The sequence below is a fragment of the Schistocerca gregaria genome, chromosome 5, assembly GCF_023897955.1.
Source record: "Schistocerca gregaria isolate iqSchGreg1 chromosome 5, iqSchGreg1.2, whole genome shotgun sequence".
NCBI classification, from domain to species: Eukaryota; Metazoa; Arthropoda; class Insecta; order Orthoptera; family Acrididae; genus Schistocerca; species Schistocerca gregaria.
In genome coordinates this window covers 254,786,948-254,801,693 of record NC_064924.1, presented here as the reverse complement: position 1 = coordinate 254,801,693, position 14,746 = coordinate 254,786,948, and the positions used below count along the sequence as shown (strand labels likewise).

At 38.0% G+C, this 14,746-nt stretch overlaps 1 protein-coding gene across 16 annotated transcripts in view; it reads right to left on the bottom strand.

Moving 5' to 3' along the window:
• LOC126272184 (eukaryotic translation initiation factor 4E-binding protein Mextli) overlaps nucleotides 1–14,746 on the bottom strand; it is a 121,207-nt gene that overhangs the window by 26,964 nt on the left and 79,497 nt on the right. For all 16 annotated transcript variants that reach the window (XM_049974853.1, XM_049974842.1, XM_049974852.1 and 13 more), the window contains one exon: nucleotides 8,581–8,935. In XM_049974853.1, coding sequence (XP_049830810.1) covers nucleotides 8,791–8,935 — 145 coding nt within the window. In that variant the 3' untranslated portion in view covers nucleotides 8,581–8,790. The remainder of the gene's footprint in view (nucleotides 1–8,580; nucleotides 8,936–14,746) is intronic.

Genomic DNA, 14,746 nt, shown 5'->3' with positions numbered 1-14,746 from the left:
GGACCAATAAAAAATGTTGTAAATGGCGGGAAAATGTTAATTCTGGGAACTTGGAAGCAGGGTTATACTGTATAACATGCCAGTAGTTACTCAATATCAGCTGAAGGTTTCTAAACAGGGAATGAATTCATGTCAATACAACACACTACCATTTTTCTTACCACTTGGCCTAGAGTTCCTGTGAATTTGCATTCCCCTGGAGAAATTTTCTTGTAGTTTCTCTCATAGGGATTTCTTGATATGATAGTTCTAGAATCAATGAAGTATGCACCACAGAGTGGAATATGCCTAAACCTCACATCAACAGAGCTGAAAGCTTTCCTAGGGGTGCTAATAGTAATGAGTTCTCATAGCCCATCTAGTATTCGTCTTTTCTGATCATCACACCCCACCTTTCACAGTTCTAGGATCACTGATGTGATGACGCTGAAAAGATTTAAAATTCTGAAGCACATTCATTTAAATGACAGCAACAAAATTCCAAAATGAAATGAACCTAGTTATGACTAATTATACAATCTAGGACTTCTGATAGTGCACTGGAACAAAATTTTCACGGTATCCTTCAATCCAATGATGAAAATATGGAGGTTTTCAAGAGAAAAAGTTCTTTAAATCAGTACATGCCATTGAAACCTGTAGAGTGAGGCTTAAAAATATTTGTAATAGATTGTGCGATTACACGTTATATGTTGTGCTTTCAAATCTATAAAGGAAAAACTGAAGATGGTATATCACTAAGGAAGATACTGTTTGTTTTTTATTTGATCAGTTTTTCTCTAGACTTATATTTAGACTTTTGTGTAAACTGTTAGAGAAAGGGCTTTACGGATGTAGAACTATTTTACCCACAAGAAATGATGTTATGAAAAGGAAAGTTGCTACTCACCATATAATGGAGATGCTGAGTCGCATATAGGCACAACAAAAAGACTCTTACAATTAAATCTTTCGGCCGTAAAGGCCCCTTGTCAACAATAGTCTGTCATCTGTTGTGGACGAAGGCCATAACTGCCAAAACCTTTAATTGTAAGTCCTCTTGTTGTGCCTATCTGTGACTCGGCACCTCCACTATATGGTGAGTAGCAACTTTCTTTTTCATAATATTGTTACATTCCATCCTGGATTTTTCAGTTTGATTTTTACCCCACAAGAAACTTTTTTCCCAAAGAAATGCTAACAGTAGACAAAAATTTGAAACTTGAGGAGTCAGATTTTGTTATGGCAGGTCACATTTCTGTTTCCAAGTAGAGAGAAAAAGGAAAGAAATGTGGTATAGTTTGTAGTGCTATGCACAATCAAGGGGAAACAATGTTTGTAAGCTGACACAACAAGGAAAAGAAAAAGGAAAGTGTTTCTTGTACTACATCAATCACAGACTACAATTGCTAAATGGTACGTGCAGATAAAATTAACCGGTACCAACCATCACACAATATATTTTGGAAGTCTAGATACGGAAGGATGAAATTTTCAATTACTTCCCTCAGGCAGTGAAAGTAAATGCATGCATACATACACTAAGTGATCAAAAGTATCCGGACACTCCCAAAAACATGTGTTTTTCATATTAGGTGCATGGTGCTGCTACCTACTGCCAGGTACTCCATATCAGCGACCTCAGTAGTCATTAGACATTGTGAGAGCAGAATGGGGCGCTCTGCGGAACTCGTGCACTTCGAACATGGTCAGGTGATTGGTTGTCACTTGTAACATATGTTCACACTCCTAAACCCCCTTGGGCCACTGTTTACGATGTGATAGTGAAGTGGAAATGAGAAGGGACACACACAGCACAAAAGCGTACAGGCCAACCTCGTCTCTTAACTGACAGACTGCCGACAGTTGAAGAGGGTCGTAACTAATAGGCAGACACCTATCCAGACCATCACACAGGAATTCCAAACTGCATCAGGATCCACTTTAAGTTCTATGACAGTTAGGCAGGAGGTGAGAAAACTTGGATTTCATGGTCGAGCAGCTGCTGATAAGCCATACATCATGCTGGTAAATACCAAATGACGCCTAGCTTGGTGTAAGGAGAGTAAATATTGAATGATTGAACAGAGGAAAAACATTGTGAAGAGTGACGAATCACTATAGTCAATGTCGCAATCCGATGGCAGGGTGTGGGTATGGTGAATGCCCAGTGAACATCATCTGCCAGCGCGTGTAGTGCAAAACAGTAAAATTCGGAGGCGGTGCTATTATGGTGTGATCTTGTTTTTTCAAGGAGGGGGCTTGCACCTCTTGTTGTTTTGCACGGCGCTATTACAGCACAAGCAATTTATGTTTCAAACACCTTCTTGCCTCCCACTGTACATGAGCAATTCGGGGATGGCGATTGCATCTTTCAACACAATCGAGCACATGTTCATAATGCACTGCCTGTGGTGGAGCTGTTACACAACAATAACATCCCTGTAATGGACTGACCTGTGCAGAGTCCTGATCTGAATCCTACAGAACACCTCTGGGATGTTTTGGAAAGCCAACTTTGTGCCAGACCTCACCGACCAACATCGATACCTCTTCTCAATGCAGCACTCCATGAACAATGGGCTGCCATTCCCCAAGAAATCTTCCAGCGCCTTACTGAACACATGCTTGTGACAGTGGAAGCTGTCATCAAGGCTAAGGGTGGGCCAGCACCATACTGAATTACAGCATTACTGATGGAGGGCGCCACGAACTTTTAAGACATTTTCAGCCAGGTGTCCAGATACTTTTCACATAGTGTACTTTATAAGGTGACTAGTTTTCTTATTGTGTATACCTCTGTTACATTTCAAATTTAAAAATATTCTGGCAAATGAGCCAATTGAAAATTTCTGCTCAAAATCTAAAAAGAGGACCAAAACCCACGCCAAAAATATTAATCAGTAGCTCAAATTTTAAGAAAAGAGCTACATGATTCCATGGGATGCAGCTTCAGGAATGTGACCAAGCATGCCTACAGCAGGTACACATCAAGGAAGTGTGCAGTTTGCACAGAAAAACACTTTAACACAGTAGATCAGCATGCAGTACCTGCAATGTAGCACTGTGCAGACAATGCTTTGGAGCCGTCCACCAGTAATGAAACGAATCTGGTTTATGATTTGCAATTTTTTTTTTGTACAAAAAGTAATTCGGGATAGTCTAAATAAACATCAAACACTGGAAACTAAAGGTTGCGATATGAACAATACAATGAATATTGAACAACGGAAAATCCAGTTAGCAAGTAAACAGTCTGCCATTTCAGTAATCATGGATCAGGCGAACAGACAACAGCGTGAATTATCCATAAAAATGTTTTATAAAAACAGTGATAGTTTGGTAGTGAAGAAGAGGGAGCTCCGACATTTTTATAATTTAGATCATCATTATTCCATTCCGCTGAAACACAAAATAAAATGCTGGATTAATAACTCTGAAGAGACTGGATCTGCCCTCAAGAAGAAACCAACAGGATGACCAAGAAGTGTGCGTTCTCCAGAGAGCATTAATGATGTATGCAAGTCTGTCTTACAGAACCCACGGCGTTCAATTCATAAGCAAGCAGCAGGGGTTGGAATGTCCCTGGAAAGTGTTCGCAGAATTCTTCATCTTGACTTAAAATTCTATCCGTACAAACTACAGATGGTGCAACAATTGAAGGAAAAAGATTACCAGTTACAATTAGGATTGTCTACAAATGATGACAAAAATAAACAATAGCGATCAATTTCTAAACAAGTTGTGATGTCAGATTAGGCACATTTTCATGTCACAGGTTAGATGGATAAACAGAACTACCATTACTGGGCAAACACAAATCCTAATGACATTCATGAGTGCCCTTTACACACTAGTAAAGAGACAGTATGATGTGGTGTTTCACAACATGGGATTATCAGACCGTATTTTTTCGCAAATGAACAGGGAAACATAATAACTGTCAATTGCAATCATTACTTGGAGATGTTACGAACTTCTGTAACACCTGCATTTAACAACCTTCCAAATATTCTAGAAGCCTGGTTTCGACAGGACAGACCGACATCACACACTGCACAGCAATCAATAGCATATGTGCGAGAATTGTTTGGCAACGATGTGATGTCACAATTCAGTAACATTCCCTGGCCCCCCAGATCACCAGATTTATTCGTTTATGATTTTTTCCTTGTGGGGCTACCTGAAGAGCATAGTCTACACAACTTGACCAAGAACCCTGGATGAGTTAAGGCAAATAATTCGGGATGCAATTCAGTGTTTCCGAGCTGAGATGTTGCAGCGATCAATGAGGAATCTCAATAGCAGATTTCACGAATGTATTCGTACAGGAGGACACCATCTGTAGAACGTAATTTTTTTAAAAAAATGATAAATGCCATCAATGTTTCGTAAAAGGTAAAGCTGTAAGGTTTCAATTACTATGAATGAAATTTCTTTTCTTCATCACTTCCAAGTTTTATTGGAATGTGGAAATGTTCCCGTTTTCTGTGTCACCTTGTATATCTTAGAGACACCTGCAAGATTAACAGGTGTGTAAGTAAATACTGCTTACAATATCTATCAAAAACAGAAAATCTAACAAAGATGCAGGCTTCAGATCATGGCATACATTGTGCCCTGATCATCTGACTCTTGCAGGTGCTGTACTTGTTCTAGTTGAACTGTGAAGAATTACTAGCGAGCTCAAAAAGAATTCCGTGAAAATCTTTAAACCACTGAGCAACAAGCATGATGTTCAGTATATAAATGATCCAAGCTATAGACAGTTTCCACTATAACAGATTACATTGTATCTAAACGTGGTGGTCCTGACATTGCGCTTCTAGGAACAGAGAAGGCATTCGTAGACTTTGAAACTGATGGAATAACTACATTTAACAGGCATTTGTTTAAAAAAGTGTTTTTAAAAAAAGTTCTTCTACAAATTTCACTCCAATAGGGAAGAGCTCGTGGCATTTATAAGTTTGGATACTGAAACAACAATGTTGTCATGATGTACGGATCCTGTTTTGCAATTGGTTGACAGAACCAAACTGAGCAGTTGTAACATTAAAGTGTTTATGAAATTAACAAGTCATATTTCAAACTTTCCAAAATTACATTTGTGTATTGTAAAAGTCAGCAGCTTAAGTGATACACCACATTAAAGATCTCCCAAAAACACATCATTTTTAGTATGGTTTGTTGTGCTAAAGCGCTGGGGAAATGTGACGTGGCAACTCAGTACATTGTAGATCTTATCTTTGATTTACTTCTTGGCATTATTTAATAGTTGATCCAGCAAAAGTTGCAAACTTTTTTTGGAGAATTCTGGCATCATAGTTTTGATCAGTAAATTTCACACCCTTCGTCACAGAGCTAAGAAACGAAGATTACCATACTTTCAACTACATTTCAATGTCACTCAACTACTTACATCAAGTACTTTCCAACATCACCATAAAAAAAAAGACGCATGTAGATTATTGTAAATAGGAGACTAGGAATTTGGCAGGATGAGATGACACTGAAATGTGGTTGAAAGTGGATAGTCTAAGGTACAGTAAACCTTGTCTCAAACCTACTTTATGATTATCAAGAATGTGCATTACATTATGACAATAAATTGACTGTTCAGTAGGTAATTTGATCCAAGCTACGTAAAGTTCTCACTATAAAGGAATGCAAATCAGCACCGTCAGTGAAAGATTATAAACTCTCCAAAATTTATGATAAAGTGAGCATTACCACAGAATGATTGTTTTCAAGACAATGGAAATAACTGGCACAAGTAAGCACAACAAGAAGCAGTTTTAAACATTTTACGCAATAAAATACTGTGACCTACTTGTTTGGTTAATATAATGCACTGAAATTGTTGATGTTTATGGAAATGTTATGGTTGCATATATATTGTAACACTGTAACATTCCATAATATATTAAGCTATGTATCAGTGGTTTTTTTTTTTTTTTTTTTTTTTTTCATTCCTGTCTGAACCTCCATGATGGAATAGTCCATGTCCTTTGTGAAATAGTATACAATTGTATAGATTGTGGCACGAGGTAGCTTTGAGAGAGTGAGTATGTGAGCACTCAGCTGTATGCAGGCAAGTAAAGCATACGCATTGCAGACGTTACACAATTGCCATAACCTCAGGGTAAGAACAACAACATGGCACCTCCTGCCTATCCTTAATATGCAAATGCTGACAAAGCATACTGCTGAAATTCTTCTCATTGCCCCTATACATAAGCAACATTGACAGGTGACGTCACAGGGAAAGTATAGCATTAAAATTTCTGTGGACCAAAAGCCCTTTAGCATTCCTACTAAGATATTTACCATTGAAAAGGTGAATGAGGATACATACAAAAATTTCAGGTTGCCTCTCTTAACAGAACTTCTAAATACTCAGGGGAACAGAATGGTGTACAAGTGCTTTGAAAATTACTTCAAAGTACACCACACGAAGCTCATTTTAACTGATCACGTATGTTTTTAACAATGTAGGCTTATATTCACAAATTCATGAAAAATTTTGTAGAACGATTCCTGAGCTGGAGCAATTTAAATAAAACACTGCTTCCTGGCACCAGCAAGACATGTGAACTATCGCCAGTATGAGCATAGAATCCACTGGCTTTACAGATTAGTCAAAGAATACAATTCTTTTACTTTCTGTGTAATGTACAACACCGGCAACTAATTCTTGATGTGGGGCAATGCAATTTTTGTACCAGGGTAATTATGTAATTGGATATTGCTAAAATTTTTATCAGATAGAACACCCTCACAGAAATTAGTCATCTGTAAAAAATCATAACATGGAATTATGAAATACCGATTCCTAAAGTCACCATGTGGTCGAGAACTGAATGCTAGATGTGTACATACACTAGGCTGAAAATACTGTCATGTTTTGGGGCAATGTCCTCCTTCAAAGCTAACTAATAAAGTGAAGGTGAAAAATAGAGCTGGGCTTACAGGATGGCATAACTGTGGCAAGGACTGTTAAGTGGAGGCGTTTGACTGTCAGATAATCACTGTAGTTCATCACAACAATGCACTTCTCTAGTACATCTTACTTCAGTCGTGTCTCAGGCATAACCTATTCAACTTTACATAGGGCTACCTGTGAAAGTAGTCACATCACTTATCAGTTCTGCAGTAAGTTGTACACAGCCTTTTGTGCGAGTGTGACCACCAACTAACTGTCCAGTCAACTAAATAGCTGCTGCTGCCAAACTGCCACCATCCAGTGTCTAAACACACTTTTGGGCACAACATGTATTGATTTCAATGGCTGCTTCACAGCCAAGCTCAACGGCAGCTACTCTTAACGACATAGAAGAGAACAGTCAAAAATGTTCAAATGTGTGTGAAATCTTATGGGACTTAAGTGCTAAGGTTATCAGGCCCTAAGCTTACACACTAATTAGCCTAAATTATCCTAAGGACAAACACACACACACACACACACACACACACACACACACACACACACACACATGCCCATGCCCAAGGGAGGACTCAAACCTCTGTCAAGACCAGCAGAGAACAGTCCTTACAACACATGGTTCAGACCGGTAATCCTCCCAGCCTCAAAATACACTAGCACCCCCCAGTCCCATATCTGCACCTGTCTAAATGAACACCACTTCATTCTACAGTCCCATCATTCTGTCTGCAGTCTTCCCCTTCCTCTGTTCTAACTTTCTCTCTCCCAAATCATGTCAACTACCCTATCTGCTGCTAACACCTCACTGATACCACTTTCCTATCTGCTTGCACTTGCTGCCTCTACCTACCAGCTTCAGTCATCCTTCCCCTTAACCGTTCCTATCCTACATGCCTCCTCCCCCCCCCCCTCTCACCCAATTTGACTCTATACAGCCTTTCAACAAAAAATGGTTCAAATGGCTCTGAGCACTATAGGACTAAACTGCTGTGGTCATCAGTCCCCTAGAACTTAGAACTACTTAAACCTAACTAACCTAAGGACATCACACACATCCATGCCCGAGGCAGGATTCGAACCTGCGACCGTAGCAGTCGCACGGTTCCGGACTGCGCGCCTAGAACCGCGAGACCACCGCGGCCGGCAGCCTTTCAACACAGTTGAGCTCCAATGTCAGTACGATATCATACAGAAGCCAGGTAACTCATTCATTAGCAAGACAATGTCATGTCTACAATACTATGTGATTTTTGGTTTTTAAGATCATAGATGACTAATATTAGTATTAGCTGCTTGTATCTGTGTATGTGCGGATGGATGTGTGTGTGTGTGTGTGTGTGTGTGTGTGTTTTTTTGTTTTGTTCATTGTGCCTGTCTGCCGGCACTTTCCCGCTTGGTAAGTATTGGAATCTTTGTTTTTATTATATATATATATATATATATATATATATATATATATATATATATATATATATATATATAAGGGATCTCTGTCAGTGGAGAGTTTTCCTTTTCCCCTTCCCCTGACAACTGCTAACTGATTAAGTCTAAGAAATGCCAATATGAAAACATTCCCTCAATATGTATATAGTTTCCTTTGAAATGATTAGTTGTATGTTAATGTGCCTGTGAACACTAATAAAGTGGAAGGTACTTACTGATAACGTCATCAGAGGTACTGTCTCTTGAAAATGGCTTGTTTGTAGTGGATGAAAAAGTTGTACCACTTTTAAGTCCTACGTCTGCTAGTCGGCTGGGTAGCTCTGTTTCTTTAGCACAAGTTTCCATTATCCGGTGCCTGAGCACATTCATTTGAGCAGAAGTGTCTCCTTTCACTGATACAAATGCGTTATTTGAGGAGTCCAGTTTCATAGCTGCACTGGAAGCAGGAGCTTTGTGTATGTTTCCTCACTCTCACTTGTTGCACCACTATCAATCCCATCCACTCTACTGCTTCCTACTGGAGTTGCATCAACTATGTCCCCATGTGGACCACTTGCTTCTGTTTCAGAGCTGAAAACCAAAAACCAATTTAAGACCTACGAAAATGTATATGATTAAAAGAAATGCAGAGTTGACTTTGCATTATTTCACCGTCTGAGAATGACTATTTTTATACTACTTAATGCAGAAATGCTGGTGAGCACAAAAAGAAAAAAGATGTGATGCAAAATTTGAGAAATTTTCAAATAATGAAGGAAAATTAGGATTTGCTGTTCCACTGAGAACTGGTCATGGCACAACCTGAGATTGGGGCAGAACAAAAACAATAATCCCACATATGCCTTAAACAAGTTAGGGAAACTATTGAAAACCTAAATAGTGATGCCCTTGCGAAAATTGGAACCACTGTCCTCATCAGGGGTCTTACCTCAGCACCCCCTTTGTTTGTATGAAGTTATCAGTTTCCCAAGAAAATCATCTGTAATAGGTTTCATACACACGTCTACAGCATCTTTGCAGTGATTTGTCTCTACCCTCTTAAAAATCTAAAAGCTGCTTTTCCTACTTCCGGCACTGGTACTAGACACCATACTTTTTCTTTTCACCTATATCTCTCTTACTTATGACAGTGGAATTTTATAATACATCTTTCTACATCTCACAGTCACTAAACCAGTAAAAGTTGCATTCATACTAATGTCAGAGTACAAGAAGTAGTAGCTACTGCACACTTTCTGTGAATGAACAGAATAAGAAGTGCAAAAAATGCTACTGGTGCAGATTCACACACTGCCACACCCCTACAGTCACATTTTTAAGTGTGCACTAATTCCTAACAACACATACAACAGCATACCTAAAAAGTGGACACAAATACAATTTCCAATAGAACTGACAGTACGTATTTGGGATTAAAGGAGCACACAAAGGATAGGGACATCCTCACGGTAATTTCCCGAAGATCACAGTTTTAACTTCAATACATACGAAAAAGGACGCACAATACAATCCTTATGTGATTTCATTTTCAGCACAACAGCAAGTTTACGCCTCAATAAAACCACATTTTACTTTTTGTATAACAATCTCCACACCCAAAGGCCTTAGAAGATATACCTATCACTTCACATCTTAAATTAGCCAACAACAAACTGGATTATCTTATGTTCAACGTGACAGTGTGAGAAGTCAAAATGAGGACTATATTAGTGTTTGTTGTCAGTCATATGGAAAGATTTACTTTCAAATGACCCTTCTGAATAACTACTCTCTAATCAAGACCACACTGACTACGACTTAGTAATAAAATAAGTGCTGTCACTTCATGTTCTGTAGAGGAACACTGACAGTGCTTACTGTGACATATGATGCGATAACATTTGGTATTTAGTAGTCAATGAGAACACAGCAGCAAGTGATGTGGTTTAGGGTATGAACTGATGCTAAACTTCAATTTCACAATAAAACCATTATGTTACATGAAATGATGGAGAACAAAGGATCAAGGAGGAGTAATCAACACGGACAGTTTACTTTGACCAGTGACTCTGCAGCAGAGTTAAGTGTGATTATCCTACTTGTTCTTACATTATTTCTGATGCCAATTTTTCCTCCTTTTGATCTTCATTCAATAGTAGCACTTACACCATATTTACATAAAATAATTAAATTCCTATTCAAGTCATATTTTTAAGCTTTATTATTTACAGTATAGCCTAACAATTGTTGATGTCAGTAGTGTAAATATCTCAGGTAGAAAAATTTTACTTAAAGAAAGATTCTATATTTATGATATCTATAAACCATGTATACTTCAAAATTTATACCTTAATTCCCCTCCCCCCCCCCCTCCCCCCCCCCCCCCTCTCTCTCTCTCTCTCTCTCTCTCTCTCTCTCTCTCTCTCTCTCTCTCTCTCTCTCTCTCTCTCTCTCTCTCTCTCTCTCTCTCTCTCTCCCCCCACTTTTCCCCAAAACTGTGTGTGACAGCTGAGGTATTCCACAAGTTTTGATTTTGAAATGCAACTGTCTAATTCTGCTGTTTCTGCCAATTTTCTTAAGCATATTAAAATAGCACTTGCATTCATGTTCAAGTAAAGTGAAATAAAATCAATTGTCTGTAGCAGTGTGTGGCATGATGAAACTGCTTCTCAGTGTAGCCTGATTAACTTGTATATTATCTGTTGCACAATGAAAACTCGTGGTCTGTCAGTAATCGCCCCCCCCCCCCCTTTTTTTTTTTTTTTTTTTTTTTTACTGTGATAGAAGCTTAATGTAGACTGCTTGATGTAGATAATGTTAAGGCACATTGTTAGGGGCCCTATCCATATAGTAGTCAATTTTGTGAAGGCACTACTTCTGCTATCAAACTATGATTACAATGAACAAAGTAAGGAACCAAACAGCATAACAAATCAATAAATGCGGAGAAATATTTATGCAAAAAGAGAATTTTCAAGTAAATGAATGCCTCTGTAATGGGAGACAATATATTATTTGCTAATGTAAAGGTCATTGCGCTTAGGTTGGAATTGTTTGGCATTTTCAGAGAGATATTGGTGAGATTGAATAGTTCAAGATAATTCTTTAAAAAATATTATTGTGCTGAACTCCCTGGTAATATGAACTTGACCTTAATTATTTTGAACTTATGATTTCAGGTGATAATTGGCAATGAAAATGTATGTGGGCAATTAACCTGATTAAATAATTAAATTAACAGAAACCTGACAGAATTTAACAACACAATTCAGAAGCAAAAATGATTAAGATTTGGGAAATTAATGAACTTTGTTTGGTTCTAAGACTATTCATGTCTGCAGTGAAGCTCACAGTCATTTAATTCAAATTCAATTACTATGTGGACTGTTTCCAATTTGTTTATTTTTCAAATGATTAGAAAATTTACTCAGCCCCAGTACATATGTACACTGAGGATCAAGTTGAGAAACAAACTTGGGTAACTAAACTGAAGTAGCTGCCATGAATCAAATCTAGATAAGGACCTCGATAGGATTCAGTACTGGACTGAGCCATACAAGAATGGCTCAAGCCACTACAAAAAGCTGATTATATTTCTCTATGGAAAACACTGAAATGTGCTAAATTTGTCCAGAGTTCATTAATTTTCTAAAAATAAATTTTATATGTATTCCTATAAATGAAACTGATATTTCATGACAACTGATATTTTACATTCCTTAAATTTTATTTGAATTGAACATATCCTTGTAACACTTTTTTATTTTATACGGCAACAATAGGCTTGCCCTAATTTGCACTTTGTGTGTGCACACCTGTCAACAATTCAAAGCTTCTGCTAGTTGGCAAGTGGTCTCTTTTACATGTCTGATTTAATTGCCATAGCTGTATTTTTCAAATTTTTTGACTAATAAGATGAGGATATTTCCCAAATTTGTTACTCAAAAAAACACAGGGTTGTCTTACGATAGTAGATTAAACCACTACTGCTGAGGTCAACTGTTTACATAGAGTAATGAATTAAATTAGGGGGCATATTAAATTTACAGATGAAGCTTGGGCAACTGAGGTCACATCCAGATTTAATTTGAAGAATTCGTAAGGGTTGAAGGGAGAACTGTGACACCAACTAGACTGAGCATATGGACAAAAGTGTAGAGAGGTGAAGTGCTGGGCAGCAAATTTCATCATGCTGTCAACAACGATAAGGTATGCTGCGTACCTTTGCTTTTTATGAACATCTATCACGTTTAAACTGCAGTTTACCTGAATCCATTTGTAATAGGAATCTTGTAAACTTTAAAATTAGACATAAAACTTAACAGTAGTATCCATAGGAGACAGTGAAAGCCTAAACAAGTGCAGTGTGATACCAACACGTTTCATATAATCTTGCATTTGTACCTTTACTCTGACAAGTACTCTTCATTGATGTGCGGATACGGCAATTTTATTGCTTGTATATAAGAGTTCACAAGGTTTTAATACTTATATAGCTCAATGAAAACAACCTCTTCTGCATTTTCTTCCCTGTATAGTTGAGCAGCTGTAGTATGTTACAGCACAATCTTTATTTTATTCTTGTTTTATCTACAGCACTGATGATGGTCATGCAGTGACAAATCGATTTGCAACAGAAATAAAGACTTCTACACCAATGACCAATGCTGACCATCGTTTTGTAATTAATATTGTCAATGCTCCCCATGATGTACAAGAGGAGCGAGAAGGGGTGTGCCAGCTGCGGGTTCTGCATGGCCAATGAGACAGCAGCGGGCAGACAGCATGTCCCTAATCAAGAGACTATGGAATGATGTCACATATGTTGTTTTCCTACATGGCCATCTCGCACAGCAGGTGTTATGAATAATAATAATAATAATAATAATAATAACAACAACAATAAGCTTAAGATAGAAAAATCAAGAACAACTTAATATCATCACATGCTCTTGTCAATACAGATGTAAAATCTACTGCGTATTTGGGAAAAATAGCTGTGTCTTCACATCCCTCCAAAACGACAAATTTGGGAAATCCAAACATGTTTGGAAGAAACAGTTATATATTTTTGACTGCCAAGATTAGAAATTCAGTGCCACTTTTCTCACCTCTCACAGGTTAGGTGAAATTATTGTCCCAGATAATATCAGTAATAATAATAATAACAATAATAATAACAATAACAATAATAATAACAATAATGCTATTTGCCCTTGAGTCTTTTTTACTATTTTTGCAAATTCAGACTCTATAATAGTATTCTAATCATAAGATGATAATTGCCACAATCAGCCTCAAAACACACAAGCTGTTCCGCACAGATGGTCCTTTGGCACCCTTTATGGTCTTCTGTTAGACAGTGATGGACCCAGAGGGGCAAACACCTTTGATACCCTAACTGGTGGACAATTGTGGCACCACTACCAACAGAGACATCCCGTTGTGCCACTAGGTGTGTGTTTGTGATATGTCGATAACATCCGAGTGTCCACACTTTTCAACACTGCAGGAGTCAAAGCTGTGTGCAGCCAGACGACACACTGGAGACTGGACAGGTTTGCGCAACCTCTTAATGATGATAGATGCCTCACCCAACAACTCAACGTGCTTTTGTTAACTGGAAGATCTCGGTAGACATTCTGCAAGTGTCTGAATATCTGTGATGCTCTGGTTTTCCACCAAAAGACACTCAATGACAGCTCTTTGCTGGGGAACGCACCTCCTTTACAGACAGCATTTTGAAGGCTATGTGTAGCACTGCCACTGAACTACAAGAAACTACAGGTGCTGAATCTGGAATATTTCATGATATACCACAACGATTTCCACTTTTTTTTCAACCAAAGGTATGTTATGTTATTTACTGACTGTTTCAAGTATGTAGCCTATATTTGTCCAAATGTTAAATAGTAACATGTAAAAATTTCAAGTAAATCAGCCAAGGACTTTGGCTTCTTTTTTTTCCGTTTCATATATTAAATATTTATTTACATATAAGGCCTGTTCAAAAAATTTCGGAACATTTGTAATTTTGCACGAATGGTGTGTTTGAGTGAAATGTGGTTGGCATCCCTGCACACATTTGTATTTAATGTGTAACTGCTGGAAGTTTCATTGTTGTATGTCTGTTAGGTCTTGTCTGGTGCTGTACTGAGTAGAACGTTGGGTCACACAGTTTGTGAATTTTGAGATGCCAGGGTTAGAGGACCAAAGCGTCTGTACTAAATTTTGTGTGAAACTCAAGAAAACCTTTACAAAGACACACCAAATGATGCAGGAAGCCTACGGTGATGAGTGCTTAAGCAGTACTCTGTATCAAGACTGATTAACGTGGTTTAAAAATGACTGGACAGAAGTTAAAAATGACCCTCTTCAGGACAACAAAATTGTGCGTGCCAA